This window comes from Canis lupus, chromosome 2, assembly GCF_003254725.2.
Source record: "Canis lupus dingo isolate Sandy chromosome 2, ASM325472v2, whole genome shotgun sequence".
Classification (NCBI taxonomy): Eukaryota; Metazoa; Chordata; class Mammalia; order Carnivora; family Canidae; genus Canis; species Canis lupus.
This window is the reverse complement of record NC_064244.1, coordinates 73,802,270-73,820,864: the sequence shown is the minus strand read 5'-3', so window position 1 is coordinate 73,820,864 and position 18,595 is coordinate 73,802,270. Positions and strand designations below refer to the sequence as shown.

General features: G+C 49.9%; 1 protein-coding gene across 9 annotated transcripts in view; it reads right to left on the bottom strand.

Moving 5' to 3' along the window:
- Positions 1 to 10: 10 nt before the first annotated feature.
- Positions 11 to 18,595, bottom strand: part of STPG1 (sperm tail PG-rich repeat containing 1) — a 50,993-nt gene continuing 32,408 nt past the window's right edge. For all 9 annotated transcript variants that reach the window (XM_025447674.3, XM_025447668.3, XM_025447665.3 and 6 more), the window contains 4 exons: positions 17,399 to 17,507; positions 12,945 to 13,110; positions 4,660 to 4,850; positions 11 to 2,510 (listed from right to left, as the gene is read on the bottom strand). In XM_025447674.3, coding sequence (XP_025303459.1) covers positions 2,434 to 2,510; positions 4,660 to 4,850; positions 12,945 to 13,110; positions 17,399 to 17,507 — 543 coding nt within the window. In that variant the 3' untranslated portion in view covers positions 11 to 2,433. The remainder of the gene's footprint in view (positions 2,511 to 4,659; positions 4,851 to 12,944; positions 13,111 to 17,398; positions 17,508 to 18,595) is intronic.

Here is an 18,595-nt window from a genome sequence, read left to right as displayed (position 1 = left end):
AAGGCCAGAGTTGAGCAGTTAACTGTATTTATTAGACCCTCGCTACCCTAAGTGTGGTCTGTGGACCAGCAGCATCGGGATCGCCTGGGAGCTTGTTAGAAATGCTTACACCTAAAACTAATACACTGTTATATGTCAATTATATCTCAATTTTTTAAGAAAAGAAAATTAAATGCAGATCCTCAGGTCTCGCCCCAGACCTATAGGATCTACCTTCTATAACCAGATATCTAAGTGATTTGCATGCACATTAGAATTTGACAAATACTTTATTAAGCTATCAGGGTACCCTAACCCTAACTAGACACCTTATCATCATGCTGAGAACTTTAATACGGACACTAATGCCCAGACCCTACCTCACTTCAATTAAATCGGGACTCTGAGGTTTGGGGCCTGGGCAGGCTATCTCTATAACAGCCCCCAAGGTGATCCCTATATACGGCCAGGGTCGGACAGAGCTGTAAGCAGCTCATGACACCTTAAGAGAGGCTAGACGTGGTCAAGACAGACCCTCTGAGCTCAGGGCCTCAGCTCTAGTCATGTCTTTGACAGAACGTGGATTCAGACTGGCCACGGGCAACCCTGCCATTCTTATCCCAGAGCCCCCCCTCTTTCTTGACTGCAGCTGGGGGGGCTCCTCTAGAGAGAGATGATCTTTACCTGCTGGTGCTCAGCCCAGCTACCCGAGGGGAGAGGAGAGGCCTGTCTTGTTTTCCGATACATTTCTCAGCCTCTGCCCACAGACACTCCAGGGATGGCAGCTTCTAGCCCAATGGTCCCCTAAAGGTCCCCCACGGCCAGAGGGACAGAGAAACCAAGGCGTTGGGGTCTGGCCCCATTGTCAAGAGTCTGGGGTCAAAGAAAGGTACAGCTTCAAGTGCCAACCTCGAAAGGGTCTTCCAGAATGTCTACAACCCAACTGGACAATGGATGGCCAGCACAAGTTTCCATTAGCCCCAACGAAAGATTTCAAGTTGCAAGATGGTTGTCAACGTCTCAAACCAATAGATTGCACATTTTAAAGACTTCCAGGATTCTGTTGAAACTCTGCAGATCTGGCGACAGCTGGCTGCAGCTTGTTGGATGCCCGTTAGCCGAGCAGCTGCAGCTCCCACACCCCACCCCTGCCTGACCTCCCTACCCAGCTCCTGGAAGAGTTGCCCTTGGGCCCTGGAATTTGAATCTGACTCTTTTCCTTCGAAGAGAAGCTGCTGACCTAACAGGATGGGAGCGCGCAGTGTCCTGCCTCAAGGTTCAGCCTTGCATCGCTCTCACCAGGTGCTCCAGGCCGCCTCCCACTCACCCCCAGCAGCAGGTACTCCCAGGGATCTGAGGGTCACTAAAAGGCCAGCTTTTTCACAATGCAAGAATTGTTTTTTTTTTTTTTTGCAAGAATTGTTTAATTGGATATGATATTCTATTCTTCTCTCTCCCTCTTCCTCACCCATCCATCCCCAAAGGGAGGGCCAGCCAGCGGCCTTCTGATGGGAAGGCCCTTAGCCCCCCTGGTTCTTTGTGAATCTCTTCCTCTTGCCAGGAGGAAACTGATTTGGCAGGCCAGAAAAGATCCACTAAAGACTGTGTCACACTGGAGCAGGAGGTCTGGGAGGAGACAGAGGCCAGGCCTGGGGACAGGGGCGTCCCCATGAAAGAAAGAACATGCAAGTGCCAAGCAGTGCGTGGCCTCCCTGCCCCTCAGAATCACTGATCCAGGACCCGGGCTCCAGCAGACTCCTGCCCACCTGTGCTGTGGAATACCGAGCCACAGAACGGACGTGGTGGCCTCTCTCGAAGGTGGGAAATGAACACACGTGACCACGGTGACTACCTGCCATGCTCTTCCCAAATGTGAGATCTGAAGGCTTAGCTGGGAGCAAGGGCCCAGGTGGCCCCTTCGTGTCTGTCACAGGCACTTCTGGGCCTTCCCAGCTCCTGAACTCCAGGGGAAGTCTGGAAGTCAAGGCCGAAGGACCAGAACATGCTTGGGCTGCAGGCCCATGTGGTCCATCCTGCAGGTGCTTTCTGGACCCCATGGCTCAGTACCAGGCTTCTAGATGGGGGATCTGCCATTGGCCAACATCTCCGTGGAGTCTGAGCTTCAGAAGCCCCTCACATCTGTGGGGAGGCCTGTGGAAGCCAGCAGGGACAGGTGCGTGGTGAGGTAACCAAGGGAGGCTCTGTCCGCTTCTCAGTTCTGCTCAGGAAACTGCTGGAAGCAGTAGAAATGGAGGTCCAGTCTCTAGGAGGCAGCTCAAGACAAGGACAAATGCAGGAGCCCAGCTCTACACCAGCTGGGGGCAGGGGCAGGGGGCAGAGCGGCCCGGGGGAGCCATCTGTCACGTACAAAATGGGCATCTCTGAATGAACGTCCTGGGAAGCCTGGGTAGGGCGGCTGGTGGCCAGGGCTCTCCTTGAGCTTGTGTGAGGTCCCTACAACACTGGGATCCATTTCTTGTCCTCATTGTAGAGAAAGGACTGCTTTCCGGGGAATTCTGGCCTGTAGGTGGCTGTGGAGAGAGAGACAGAGACAGTATTAAGAGTGAAAAGGCCAGTTGCTCAAGCCCCTGGCATTCTAGATCAGAGCTGGGAATGCCAGGGGCACTCCTGTCCCAGCCCCTATATCTTACAAGTAGGGAGGAAGAGAGGGACTGGCCTGGCCAAGGCAGGTCTCTGGTTTCCAACCTTCTTTAACTCCCTGTAACTTCTTTAACAGAAGAAAATTTACAGAAGAGCTTCCTATCAGATTTGAAAAAAATATTGAGTAAAGCGATACTTTTAATGAAGCAAGGTGTCAGTTTGGTGGGTTGTGTTTTCATTGAGTTCAGAAATTTCCAGAAGGGGTGCCTGGCTGGCTCAGCTGATAGAGCCTTGAGCTCTTGATCTCTGGGTGATGAGTTCAAGCCCCACATTGGACATGGAGCCTACTTAAAAAAAGCTGGAGGGTGGTGGTGGCGGCAAATTTCCAGAAAAGTGAAAGCCATGATGACTGCAGGCACATTCTCTAGGACACCAGCTGCCAGGACCATATAGGGGTGAGTGGAAACACTCAGGCTGATACTGACTTGGTTAATGAAGGTCCAGGCTGATGGGAGCTCTTGGCAGTCCAGGAGGATGTGTACTCACTGGAAGCCAAGAAGGCAGATGTTTGCATGTGGCTTATCCCCAGGCCACCCCTTAGGGAAGCCCACCTTGGTGCAGGTGACCGCGGCAGCAAGAAGTGGCCTGCCCCTGTGTGCAGCACGGAGAGGACACTCAGGAAAAGCTCCTTGGGGCCTGGGCCCAACAGGGTCAGACAAGGATGCTCACTGGTCGCCCGGCCTCCTGGAGCCCACCACTTAAATGGAACCTTAGCACATTTGCCCAACCAAGCCTGACCAGGCGACCCCAGGCCTCTGCAGCCCTCTTGACCTAATGACCATTTATACATTTCCAAGGCCGAAGCTGTCACAATGACTTTCTCTGGCCTGTCCACCTTACATTTTATTCACCTGTATGTTTGGAGCAGAAGGTATCTCCCCTGCCAGACGGACACCTCGGTGGGTAGGCACCAAGCTAAGTCACCTTTGTCTCTCCAGGGTGGGAGCATCAAGTGCTCCCTGAAAGATGGAATTAAACAGACCCGGCAGCCAGCTCGGCTCAGCCTTCCTCCTCCTCCTCCACGGCCTGCCTGCAAGCACACCTGTCAGTCCCCAGCGCCACCAGCCAATGTCACAGGGGGTGGCAAATAGCTAAGGGGCTCTGAGAGAGCTCCAGAGAGGTCGGGAACACAGAGAGGACCCACTGCAGTAGGTCCTCGTGCTATCAGCTTTCGGGGAGGTCCTAGAGGTGACAGGGTCCCACCTTGGGGGATGGCCTTTACAGATGACCTTAGCCATCTGTAAAAAGGCTGTGGAAGGGATCCCTGGGTGGCGCAGCGGTTTGGCGCCTGCCTTTGGCCCAGGGCGCGATCCTGGAGACCCGGGATCGAATCCCACGTCGGGCTCCCGGTGCATGGAGTCTGCTTCTCCCTCTGCCTGTGTCTCTGCCTCTCTTTCTCTCTGTGTGTGTGTGACTATCATAAAAAAAAAAAAAAAAAAAAAAAAGGCTGTGGAACTAGAAGGCTCACAGGGGCTGCTCTAGTGAACCGGCCCTGGCGTGTTTCATGACAACGGGGCACGGAGGGGAAACGGCCTGGTGCTTTGCTCTGCTGCTGCTCCCACCGCCGCTCAGTGCGCATCCTGTTCTCCAGGCCCTCCCCAGCTGTGAAGTGATTTGGCCAGATCAGGCCAGTGATTTAAACATTTCTAAGAACGTGGAATTGTTGGACAATCTGACAAAAGCTATGGCCTCTTTCTCCCAAAATTAGTATCTTCGTGCTCCAAGTCTGCAGGCAATTTCAGGGCCACAGCCTCCCTCTGGAGCTTGGACAGCCACGATTATTAGCCACGAATCCCTGGCCTGGATTAACTCTAAGAGCCCTTCCACCTTAAAAAAAAACAAAAAACAAAAAAACCCCTTTCATACCCTGAAAGTGCAAGCTTAAATGTCTTCCAGATGGACTCTAACCTCTGTACCCTGTTTGGCAAACAGCCCATAAATCAGTGACATTTGATGGCCCGGGAATGACAAACAATTCCAAATTTGGTTTTTACGATCATTTAAAAACAATCCTCTGACCTGGGCCCGGCAGGCCTGCCTGGGACGGGGCTGCCGTCCACCGGCCGGTGTTGGACACGAAGGACGCACTGGAGATGAAGTGCCTGGGCGGCCCCTCGTAGTCCACGATCTCGTACTGACCAGGTCCTGGGAGCGGTGGCTTCGGGGGCAGGGGCAGAGGCTGCGCAGAGAAGGTCAGGATGGGGTTTTTCCTTCAGAGAAAGACAAAATGTGAAGTTAGCACTACAGCAGTCCATGGGGGAGATGGTGGTTTTGAGACCAAGCCAAGACCTGCCCTGCCCCGAGCTGTCTGCCCAAGGACGGGACAGGGCACCGGGAGACGTGGGCAGAGCCCTGGCTCCACTGCTAGTGAGTCGGGGGGCCCTGGCCCTCACTTTTCTCTTCTGCACAAAGTTGCTTTTAAAAGTACTTACCTCACAGGCTCACTGTCAGGGTTCAGTGAGATGATGCCCCTAAAGCAGTGGTCAGGGCAGGGCCCCGCACAGTGAGGACACGGTACGCGCTGCTGTGGAGGATGGTGCTGAGCTGATCAGAAACGGCAGACGTGTGCCAGCTCCGACCACGGGGTAGGGCCTGGCTGGAGCTCCATGTAAAGGACTCCGGCCTCACGTGGGCTCTATGGGAAGAGCCATATGGGTGATCCGCTTGTGACGTCTGCCATAGCCAGGAAATGGGACGAGGCACCCCAAATTCCAGAGATTTGTCATCCCAAGACCAGTGGATCTCCAAAGATCTCCAAAGACCATGCCAGCATTGACATTTCAGAATCCCACTACATATCTTCCTGGCAAGGTAGGATGTGGGAGGGGAAAGATTTTGGTTGGAAATCAAGAGCCCTCTCCCCTATCGCTTCTGTTGCAATTGTTCCTTTTTAGGCTTATCTCTGCCCATCAGGAAAGGGAGTCTTTTACATCCCAGATTGAGAGGATAAATGAAAGATAAATGGAATCCGTAGTGGAGCTATAGCTCCATTGCTAATTCACTCTGGGCCTCAGTCTCCCCATCTGCAAAATGAGGAGATTGGACACGATATTGTCTAGGGTCCCTTCCAGCTGTGACCATCCACCAGGCCATGGATAAAGAGGTCCACTGGTGGGGGCTCCTGGGTGGCTCAGTCACTTAAGCATCTGCCTTTGGCTCAGGTCATGATCCTGGGGTCCTGGGATCAAGTCCCACATCAGGCTCCCTGCTCAGTGGGGAGTCTGTTTCTCCCTCTGCCCCTCCCTCTCCCTTTCTCTCTCTCTCAAATAAATAAAGAAAATCATGAAAAAAAAAAAAAAAAAGAGGTCCCCTGTTTGCCCAGGGAATTCTGGGATTGTTATGGGAATCACACTCCTCTCTGGCCATGCAATAAAAGGGCTGCTCACTCCCACCTCACACCTGAAGCTCCTTGGTCTTTCACCAAAGGAAAGGGAAAGTTCTCGGAGCACTGAATAGCCACAAATGGCTCACCCCAGTTTGAAGCCAACACAGAAGAGGGGACTGGGATTCCTGGCTGCTGGTACTCTGCGGCCCTTTGGCCGATACCTTTGGAAGCAAAGGCATTTTTAAACTCAGAGAGCTAAAGGGGACCTAGAGATGTCTTATCCAACCTCCTTATTGTGCTAAAGCACTTAGTGCCCAGAGACAGAAAGCCAGTCACCCAACGTCACCGAGCAAAGGAGTGGTAATGCCAGCACCAGAACTCGAGTCTCAAGGGCCTGGCAATTTGGGGAAGGCACCATGGCAGAGGGGAGTTTTTGAGATTTCGAGTCATACAGACCTGCACCTGAATTCCAGTCATCCCACTTGCCGGCTGCGAGACCTCAGGCAGGTCCCCCTCTTTGTAAGGGAGTCGCTGAATGGAGCAAAGAAGACACCTAGTGCCGCGCCAGCCCACATTAAATGCTCAATAAAAGTAGCTGTTGTTAACATGATGGTCGTGCCAGGCACTGCCTGCTGCGTGGCCCCAGAGGCTAGGGGGCCCCCTCACACAGTCACCCCGAGGCTGGCTGGCCACTCCCACTGCCAGAGGAGGCCGTTGAAAGTCCTCGTAAATCTGCTTGAGCCTCACATCTTCTGATGGGAGGAACAGCTGGCCTGGTTGCTTATAGCTTATATTTAGAACAAAGGTGCCCACAGGAGACGGAGAACCAACCTTACCTCTTTCCTCCCCTCCAGCTGACATGGAAGAACTGGTTAGAGTGTGTGACCAACCACCTCTCCCCTTAGAAATAAAGCTGGCTTCTCCTTGTTCTGGCTTGTGTCACCCCTTCAAAGCACCCCCAGAAATTTGATGAGTGTGGAACTGGCATCACTGAGAGACAGGCTTGAGTCCTTGAAGCTGGAGCTGGAATGAGCCAACCACCGCATGACCTCACCCCATCAGTCTGGGTCACCCCCTTGCTCCGTTCTCTGAGGCGGCCATGATGTGTCCCTGTTCCTCACCAGGGACAGCCTGCAGGAGGCCGGGCCACTGTCTCATCAGGATCCTCGGCGAGAGGGCCTAGAGGATCCTTGCCCAGGAGAGCCTCAGCACCAGCAGCTCAGCCCTCTGGATCTTTACAGAGCAACCATGTGCCAGGCACCCTGGGAGGTCCACACTGTTCTGTGATAAGACACAGACCCTGAATGCTCCCAAGGCTAGTGACAGCGATGGCTGGTGACAGCTTAAGGAAGTACAGGCTTTGTACCCGGACAAACTCGGGTTGGACTCAGCACTGCCCCCCTCTCTGTGTGACCTCAGTGAAGTCTCAGCCTCCCTACGGCTCAGATCCTTCATCTGTGAAATGGGGGTATAGTACCTTCCACCCAGGATTGCTATGAAGGTTAACTGGTGCTTGTATTATTCTTTTTAAGCCTGAAATATTAGAATAGAGGCAAAAACACTGTTCTGAGAGGTGGGGGTGGGAGTGGGGTGGGGAATTCCAAATTAAGTGAATCCAGAAATCTACCCTAGAAGAGATAACATTTGCCCTGAAAAGTAAGCAGGAATTCTTCAGGTGGATAAGGGGCATTTCTCGCAGAGGAATCAGCAGGTGCCAAAGCACAGCTGAGGCATGAGCTATAGCTGCGTGCGGCAGGAATGGGGACAAGGAGGCAGCGGCCGAGCCTCCTAGACCGCCTTCAGCCCTTCAGTGTGCCCATGACTTATAGGTGGTTCACCTGTTTCTGACCATCGGCCCTCGCAGACCCCAATGAGAAGCTAAATGCTCGCATTTATGGCCTCTCAATCCAACCTAACCCCCTACACCCCTTGCTCCCGTGTGACCTTCCAGAAGCCCCCAGCACAACACTCTTCCACCACTCCATGCCTTTGCCTGCGCTGTTCCTTCTGCCAGGATCACCTACATTCCCTGCAAACTCTGGTCATTCTTCACTTCTCACATCCTTCAGGGCAACTTCTTTGGCCTCCACCACCACCACCACCAACGCCCCCCGCCTGCCCTTCCTGTGGCTTCCACAGAGCAGCATGGGTTCCAGAGTCAGCTGGACCTGCATGCCACTCCTTGTTCTACACCTTCATCTGTGCTCCATGTAACAGTGCCGCCCTGCAGGGCCGCTGGGAGCAGGACGCCAGGTGACATCCATGAAAGCTCTCAGCTCAGCGTGGCTGGGCCCTCGAAACTTCAAGCCATTCTTCTTTTCTCTGCATAGAACATGCTAGGTTTTCAAACATTCTATATGTGCCTAGTTCTTTAAACCAAGGGACTGCATCTGATTCATTTTTGAGGTCCCATCACCATTACCCAGGACATTTGCTGAACTGCAGAGAAAAACAGAGGGGTTGCGGCAAGTAGGGGAGCCCAGACCTCTGAACCCCACCTGATAGTTTTATCACCATCTAGGGCTGCTCCCTCCATGGTGAGGTGGGGCTGGGCAGATCACAAAGGTCTGGCTGGATCAAACCCGGGGCAGCCCTCAGTGCATTGTGACCGGGGCTTTTATGAGCCTCATTGCTCAGTTATAAAAGCCAACCTGGTCCTGCCCCATAGAAAGAAAACATCTATCAAAGGCTCTGAGTTGGCCACAACTGGATTAAGTATGTTTGCAGCTCCCAATGTGAGCTGTTTGCAAATCGCCCAAGAATAATGAATGTCTCAGAGGACTCAGCAGGTCACTCGGGGAAGGCATCCGAGACCCTCGGGACACTCCCAGGCACCGATTCACTCTGCCTCAGGGATTCCCAGGGTCGGGAGGGATAAAGGGGCAATTTTTTCTCATCATTAAAGGGCAGCCAGTTGCCTCTGGGGTGGAATGCAGCATCTGTTTAACAGAGTAGAGGGTGACAGATTACAGCCGCTTGGGAAGAAGCATCCCATATCTAATTGAAAATCCCAGGGGAACTTTAGGTGGGTCATGATAATTACCCAAATTGGAGCGGGGCCAACAAGGTTTGATTCTTTAGCTCTGGCTGTGGCAGGACAGCGTGTCTGTGCAAAACCAGTGGCTTAGAAACTCCAGGAAGTAGATCAAGGGTTAGAAAGATGTCAGTGGGCGGTTCCCCTCGCTACTGGTGAGTGTGCGTGGAAGGCAGCACCCGGGAGGGACCAGTTTGATCTCCAAAAGTCCTTATCCTGACTCACCCTGATTCACTGAGTCATCACTGTGACAGTATGAAGCTGACACTTCACTTCTCTCCTAAAGCCCCCCTGATAAATGCTCTTAGCTTTGAGTAGGCAAGCTGGCCACAGCCAAGGGACACCTGTGCCCTGTTCTTAGGCTAGGGAGCCCAGAAGTGGTCATCCCAACACCCTGCCAGCCCTTAGCACAGCATCTGCCCTCCGGAGGCCACTCGAGAAGCAGCAGGTGAGTACAAAGGACCCAATCACATACCTCAATAAAAAGACAAGTTCCATGTATCGAAAGCTTACCGGGTACCAGACCTGATGAGTTTTGTGGGTTTTCTTATTTTATCCTTGCAAGCACATTACCAAGCATTCATTTCACAATTTACAGGGTTGAATTTGAATTCCTGGGTTCCCAGGCTCCCAGAGCTGGTGAGTGAGGAAGGTGGGAGGTTTAACCCTGGCCCGACTTGGAACCTGTGCTTATACACGTCCACTAGGCCCCATGGCCTCCACAGCCTGTTCTCAGCTCTGGGGCCAGCGACAAGAGTAGAGACTAGACAAGCCCATGCCTGGCCCCCTGCTAGCCTCCCGAGCACTCCCAGACATCACCCAGCCCTCAACTCCCTGGGCTTCACTTTTGTTGGTGGGTAACATGAGACTAACAATTCTAGGGGACAATTCATATCTCCTGATTCTTCCTGCATCCTTAAGAAAGCAGAGCCGAAAGATTACCTTTGCAAGCTGGGACCCTCCCCAAAAGTAAGGAGCCAAGCATTTGCCATTCAAGACAAATAAGGACAGGCCTCACATCATGTCACATGGGCACGACACCTGGGTTGCTTGCGCTTGCCAAAAGGAAACCCCGTGAGGACTCTCAGATTCTCCACCACTGCCCTGTGCAGCCCTGGAGAGTTAAACGTGCTCTGGTTTGGTATGGATAGAGTCTTGACAAGTTACATGGAGATAGGGGGTAAACAATGTGGACCTTCTCAGGGGCCTGATGATCCCAGCAGGTGGGCCCCCAGCTACTCCTCTCCTCTCTTCCTTCTGGGCCATAGGAGAGGACACAGAACTCCAATTTGAGAGACTGGAGTCTGGACATGCCCTCAATACTACAATATTCAGCTGTATCTTTATATTAACTCATTTCTTCATCATTGCACATAAACAGATGGATACTTTAGACTAACTCAGACACACTGGAGTTTTATCTTTTTGCTTTTTAAGTACAGTTACAGATTTCTTAGCTGTAGCCTTTCCATGTCAATTAAAAATATAGGTATTTTGGGCCTCCTTTGTGAGTCTAGGCTGGCTCCATGTTCACTGCCCTCAGTAAGTATTCCTAAATGACATGGTGAGCAATCCTGGGGGTGATGGAGTGTCAGAAATGGAAAGACCTCCCCTCCTTTCACATGTAAAGAAATAAGGTCCATGCAGGTGCTGAGAGCAGCCCCAGATTGTGGGGGAAGTTAATGCAAATGTCCTACCAGGGCACCACGCACTTCCCGGGGAGAACCCAAGTGGGGGTCTATGTACTCACCAGGGGAACCCAAGTGGAGGCCTATCTACTCACCAGCATGAACCCAAGTTTAAAAGACACTGGGTTTAATAGGTTTCTGTACTTTGGGACATTTCAGAGCCATGTACACCGTGATATTCCCAGGGGCAGAGGGTTCATATACAGTGCTTCCTAGACTTATTAACCAAAGATCTGTCATTCACAAAGCTTCACAGAGAGCCAGTGATCCCCAGACACCCCCAGACACACCAGCACCACTGCCCTGCACCCAGCTGGAAATACTGCCCTCAGGGATGTATGTGGCCACACAGCCTTGGGGCCACATGATTCAGCATTTTGTTGCATGTGCCTCTGCTCTGCTCTGGAGTTGTTCCCAGGCGAGCCTAGCTGAAGGTATGTATGGTGCCCTGTTCACCTGAGTACCCCCACAGCCTCCAACACAGACCCAGAAACCTACAGAGCCTATTGACTTGACAGATGCAAATGCCATAAAATGGGAATTATTTCAAACTGTTCTTCAAACTTCAGCAAAGGCCAAATGCTGAAAATTCTGAATGAATTCAAATTCCTCACTTCTCTGGGGGAAGCAGCTCAACACTGAGTGTTCTCCACTCTCCTTTTCACTGCTTGCTCGAAGAAGCTTCCAGATTTAAGTGAGGGGCCTGAGTGGCCATGCCAAAGAGCAGTTGTACCCTGTATGCTCACATGCCTATTGGATATAGAATAGCAGCAGCTATCATGACTAAATTCTCATCTAACCCTCACAGAACCCATAGGAGATAAGACTCTTATCTCCACTTAATAACATGGAAACTGAGGCTCAGAGAGGAGAAGCCTCTGCAGAGAACAGAGCTGTGACTCACACCCAGTTCTGCTAGCTCCAAAGCCTGTCCTATTACCCACTCTGGTCACTGGCACAGCAGGGGAAAGGTGGTGTGCGTGTGCCCTAAGCCAGCCCAGAGGTGGGAAGTCCCTGCCTTTCAGAGAGACCCTATTCCTGGAGACCATCCTGCCCCGGTTTTGAGCCCTGGAGCCTGTGAGGGGTCAACCTGCAGACCCCAGGAACCGAAGGGCAGAAGGGACTTACCCAGTGGATTCCATCTGAGGTCCGAGTCCTTGGTCCAGCATGAACTTGGCAGGCTCATGTCTCGCTCCTCTCCCCCACCCCATCTCCTTATCCTGTGCTGATGGTCAGAGCATGCCCAATGTTGCCAGCCTCTCCTGGATGCCTGGACTTCTGATTCGCTGTAGGTATGAGCCTGGCCACCTGCCTGACCTCTCTGGAGGGGCTGCCCTGCTGGTCAGCCCCCCACAGTGGCCAATTGTGCCTGGAGAGGACTATAACAGGGTGAGGTCTTGGATGGCAACAGACGGACTGATCTTACAGTTAGTTCTAGAAGTTCTAGATCCATCTGAGGAATAAATAAGACCTGCAAGTTCTTGAACCTGTTTGGTGAAAGTAATATTCAATGCATAGGATATTAAACATATTAACACAAATCCCCATCTTCACTTTTTAAATTTGTGTTAATATTATTACCATTTGTACCTACTACATGCCAAACATATATAATAAAATCTGAAAGCAGCACTATGAGGCATGAATTATCCCTACTTTACTTCACAGAGGAGAGCATGGAGACTCAGAGACTTAGAACAGTGCCCAAGGTCACACAGCATGAAAACAGCATAGCTCAAATTCACATCCAGTGGGTCCAACCAACTCCAATGTCTAGACTTTCAACCTATCGGTACAAAACTTTGACACCCCCATGCTGCTGTATATCCTACCACCCCAGTAAAGATTTTATGTTATAAAAATAGAATAATGTCAGTGCCAGGATAGCACAACATCATGGGGGATGTGGAAAGATCCAGACAGTCCTGAGCCTGATTCCCAGTGGCATTTCAAGTTAGCTGTGTGCACACAGGCAAACCCTCAGCCTCACTTCTAGTCTATGAAGTAAGAATAATAATACTTACAATAGAGTCATTATGATGGTTGAGTAAGATCTTAAGTTCCTGGCACATAGTAGTTGCTCAATAAACATTATGCATTCAGTAAGTATTTATTGAGCACCTACTATGTCGATGAGGGTGGAGAGTAACCTGGAACTCTGTCCTGCCAACCAGTGACACCCCTTCCTCTTCTGCTTATGTTGGGTCCTTCCCCAGAGCCACCTTTCAAAAGAATGGTCAGAATAATCAGGACTCACAGGATAAGAGTCTTTTTCAGAATTTTGGTGTGATCATTGGGGTTGTAATAACCAGGTCCTGGGCCTGTTGATGTCAGTTGTGATCCACGTTCAGTTTTTGATTTAAAACAAGACATTAATACCTTTGGCGACTGCTTCACAAGGGATTCATTGATATTGTAATGCCCTAAGAAGAAAGACATTTTAAAACAGAATAAGGAACTCTTCTCAGGTAAATGAAAAGCAGTATCTCATGCCTAAGAATACATTTAGCATCTACAAAGTGATATCACCCCACAATAGTCTGATAGAAAGGGCTAAAAACCACATTCTCCCTTTAGGGAACATAAGCCATGTGCATCATATACTTAGCTCACGTAATGCTCACAGCAGCCCAGCTAGATGGGTAGTTGGCACCTCCATTCTAAAGAGGAGGAAATGGGGCAGCCCGGGTGGCTCAGCAGTTTAGTGCTGCCTTTAGCCCAGAGTGTGATCCTGGAGACCTGGGATCGAGCCCCACGTCAGGCTCCCGGCATGGAGCCTGCTTTTCCCTCTGCCTGTGTCTCTGCCTCTCTCTCTCTCTCTCTCTCTCTCTCTCTCTCTCTCTCTCTCGGTGTTTCTCATGAATAAATAAATAAAATCTTTAAAAAAAAAAGAGGAGGGAATGGAGACTCGGAGATACTGGATGATTTGCCAAGAAGATTTCATCTAACTGGGAACTAAATTCAGCTTCCTCCTCTATAAGGTAAGAATAATTTTACCAACAACAGGGTGGTTAGGATAGTCGACTAATAATTAAGTTCCTGGCACATAGTAGTTGTTTAGTTACTACTCTGCAATCAACGAATATTTGTGGAGCACCTACTATGTGGACCCAGGGCTTCCCGTCTTCAAAGCCCATGCTTTCCCACCATGCCCTGTTTCATGAAACTGTGAGAGAATATCATTAATTTAGCTGTGCATAAGGCTTCAAGGAGGAAGAGAATGGCCCTGGCTGGGGAAGAGGAGGCGATCTCACCTCTAAATTGCCGGGAGCCCTGTCAGTGGGTGTAGGCGTTTTGGAGCGCAAAGAGCAGTACTGAGCAAAAGCCTTGAGGATTTCTAGACCCTTTGACCCAGCCAGCCTTCCCATTACTCAGAAACTAAGGAAATTATTCAACATTCAGGAAAAGCTCTAAGCATAGAGATGCACACAACAGCAGCAGCTGCAGTGTGAGAAGGGGTAAGTGGCCTGAAGGTCCAAGACCAGGGGCACTGCAATGGGAACAGTAGCCCAGTCTAGGGGAACATCAGCCCTGGCCATGATAAATATGAAGACCATAAAGCCACATGGCAATGTTTTTGAAAATAAAGGTGAGTGAAAATAATGCCTAAAAGTTCCTATCTACTATGATGACCTCTACATACCAATGGGTACTTCTAAATAAGAATGGGTGGGAACCCAGAAAACTGGTAGCATTATGTATGAGGAAAATATTTCAAGTTTTCTAAACATTGTATGATTGGTTTTGTTCTAAATAAAACTTACTTTTCTATTGCAAAAGCACTGAAAACAACAATACGGGGTGTTAGTAAGAAACATATTTGCAAGATTCTATTTAAATGTTACACCCAGTGGTGGCAAAGGTGAAGAGAAACAGGTGCCTCACAGAAGCAGGAGGATAAATTACCTCTCTGCTGAAGAGCAATTTGGTCACCAATATGGAAAAAATTTTTTTAAAAAATATTTTACATACTTTTGACTTACCAATTTCACTTTAAGCAATTAATATAAGGACATATTCTTGATTGTACACAAGCTGTGAGCTACAAGGATGTTTGCTGCCTCTTTATCTATATTAGTGACCAGTTTAAAACAACTTACATTTCCAATAAGAGGCCATTTGTTGGGACGCCTGGGTGGCTCAGGGGTTGAACGCCTGCCTTTGGCTCAGGGCGTGATCCTGGAGTCCCAGAATCAAGTCCCACATCAGGCTTCCTACAGGAACCCTGCTCTCCTTCTGCCTGTATCTCTGCCTCTCTCTCTCTCTGTGTCCCATGAATAAAAAAATAAAATCTTAAAAAAAAAAAAAGAAGCCATCTGTTCCTTAACGTCTGGTACCATCACGCAATGGAATACCATACATCTGTTTCAAAAATTATATTCTTAGGAAGTTTTTAATAACATGAAAAGAGGTTTCCAATGTATGCTTAAGTTTAAAAAAAGGTAATGTCCAGTTAGCAGCTTTTGTAATATTGGTATACATCTCTTTTATTATGTTTCTTTTTCTCTCATGAATGAATGTGTGTGTGTACATATATATATACACATATATACACACATATATACACATATATACACACACATATATATACACATATATATCTCATTCGCAGTGTGTGTGTGTGTGTGTGTGTGTATACACACACACACACACACACACACACATTCATTCATGAAAGAAACCTTCCACAGGAAGGTTAAAGCAATGCTTATCAAATGCTGAAAAGCAGAAGCAAGGTAAAAAAAAAAAAAAAGGCACTCATGCTCCTATGACCCAAGAACCAAAGGTAAGCTCTGGTGTATTTCCTTCTCGTCTTTTCCTGAGTGTGGCTGGAAGACGACATGGTGTTGAGCTCATACTGCAATTCCCCTTCTATAACCCATATTTAACAGAGGCTCTTCCCCTTATTCTAATAGCCTTTTTTTATTTTAAGGAAAAATAGAGAGGAGGACATTCGTGATGTGCTTGGCAAATGTAAACTTTAGAAAATCCCACCAGCAAATGTGTGAAGCTGAGCCTTGTGCTCAGAGTTGAACATAGGTCAGTCTTGGCCCTCAGCCCCTGAGCAGGGGCCCTCAGAGCAGCTGGGACAGGGACCCAGCAGGGATGCCCATCACAGTTCCACATCTGTTTTCCACCAGCAGGAGAAGAAACAACCAGAGTTATTTCAGAGAGGTCAAAGCTGATTGTTTATCGGAGAGAGGCAGGTTCCCCAGGCAAGTTTTGGGTGGGCGTTTGGGAGGGTCCTGGATGCAAATCCACCCATGGGACCCTGGGCCAGTTACCTGCATCGTAAGTGTCACTTTAGCCTGTAAAATGGGGACCAATAATAGTAGTAGCTCACCCTGAGCACATGATGGCGGGCTGGCCAATCACTCCACAGGGTTTGGAGATCATTTGATGAGAACTGTAAAGCTCCTGGCACACAGTAGGAGTTTAACTGAATTGGGTACCGGCCACCTCTCCCCTCCTGCTCTGTTACAAGGGACTAGCGGCTCCTGAGGAGCCTCTGGGAAGGAGTGGGCACCTGTGGCTGGCTGGGAAGGTGCCCACGTCCCGGGGCTCCCTGACAGGGCCTCAGGCCAAACTCCAGGGATGTGGGCTTTGTTCTGTATAAACAAACAAGGTGGGGCTTTGCCTATGATGATGCAAGGCAGGGGAGCTTTAGCCAGGGCTTAGCCTCCTAATTAGGGCTGGTTTTGTTATTCAGCTTCAGACTGATCTTCTCAACTTTAATCTGGATTTGGTGAAATCCAACATGCACTGCAATTTTATCCACACCCGCCTCCAAGAGGTGTGATTGTACCTGCAAACCCTCCCTGCTCCTCCCCTCAGCTCCGGCTCAAGACTCCCTGGGGGGAGGGAGAGGGGACCCATTGGGAAGGTCTGCTCTGATGAGGGCTCCCAGAGTGCCAGGTCGCAGCATTGCCTGGCCCTCTGGAAACCTTTCAGTGAGGCTGGAAGTGGGGAGCAGGTCTGAGAGAAGAGGACAGAGCAATACTTCTCCCAGCCCGGGGAGGGAGACACTTGCTGGCCAGCTCTTGGGGCAGTTTCAGAAGTTGCTGTGGACTGACAGGGGCAACAGTGGCCTCAGTCAGACACCTCTAGGCCTAGGCCTGCCATCTGTTCGCTGTGTGATGCTGAGCAGGCCACTTCCACTCCCTGAGCCCCCTCTCCTCACCTGAAACACAGGACTAAGCGTACAGACCAAGGAAGACAGATGTGTGGGGACTACAGGGAATATGCTTAGCTCGGAGTAGGCACTCAGTAAATGGAGCCATCTTCCCCTGTTGGGTGACTAGTTGGTGAAGTCACCTCCAGGCTAAGGAGAAAAGGAAGGATTTGGACACTCAGTAGTGCATTGAGCGCCCCCGGTGGCCTGTGACAACACCTGGGGCGTGCGAATGTGCACACTTGGGGTGAGAAGCTGCTTCCCCATCTGGTGGCCCAGAGTGGGTATGTCTGGTCATGAAAGAGGAGGCCAACAGGCTGCTTTGGGGGCCATCTCTAGAGCAGCCCTCCTTCTTCTTAAGAGGGAGACCAGGTCTTCTCCTCAGCTTTCTCCTTTTTGTTCAACACCTGGCCAATGTCCCCTTTCCCCACAAAGCATAACTCCTTCCAAAGAGACTCCCAATGAAGCAATGGTGCCCCGCAGAGCAGCTCTGGTACATTAACCTTAGGTCAAGGCCAGTGTGCAGGGTGGCTGCTTACCTGGGGCAGGTCCTGTTTCAGGGATAGTGAAAAATCCTCTCTGGGTTTTGGACACAAACCCGGCTCGGGCAGAGACGTTGTTTCTCTGCTTGCAGCAAGAGACAGAGGCCTGGGAAGAGGAAGAGGGAGAGTTCAAGCATGGTGTGTCCGACACCTTCCCTTTCTTTGTCATCAGGTCTGGACAGGTGGCACATTGGGGTAAAATATCACATTTAAACCTGTCCTCAGAACATGAACAGACACGAGTGGAAAAGCCACCCACCCTCCCCGCATCCTGACCGTGCCTTCACCATCACCCCAGCCAGAGTAGCCCAGGAGTTTGTGATCGCCAGCAGAGGTCTGGTCACCCCACATGGCACAGAGGACGGTGCTGGGAAGAGAGCCCGGAAGAGCTGGTTGCCAGGCTTGTGTCTGCCGCACACAGGGCGTGATCCTGTACAAGTTGTTCAATTTCTCTGAACTTGGGGTTTCTCACCCGTGAAACACATCAGGTAACCCCAGCAGTCAACAGACATCACCTATAGGACAGTGTCTTTTTTTCAAGTCCATAACACTGACTGTGCACATTGTTTTCCTTATTTTTTCTATGACTTTTATTCCTTTCAGGACACTTAGTCCTACATATCCCCACCCTGATTCCTTACTGTTCAAACAGCCCTCCGACAAATGCAAGATTTGGGGCTCACAAGGACATCATGTAATTTAAGATTATGATCAGATCTGTAACACTCCCTCGTCTCGACTTTTCTGGACTGACCAGAAATTAAGAATTTTGACTGATCCATGCAATATACAGCATGTTTGGCACTCTAAAAACAATAGGAGAGAGAGAGGAAGGAAAAAAAAGAGAAAAAGAACCCTGAGATCATTCTTCTGCTATATGTGAATCATAAATGTTTTAAATACCAATTTGCAGTCAGTCCCTTGTATTCATTAGATAAAGATGCAATAAAAATCGTGAATGCAGTGACCAAGAATATTTACTGAATGAGTGAAACTATTTGCTGGGGCCAGGATGGTTTGATTTTTCTGAGATACTCCTTTGTCAAAAAAAATGTTTCTCAAGAAATGCAGATGGCATTTTGATTTTGTGTTTACAAACGCGGAGGAATTTAGCTTTTTCCCAGGGTCCTAATGGCTAGAATGCGTGCAGGGAGGGCAAACAAAAACATCAGATGGAGGAGGCTAATTACTGGA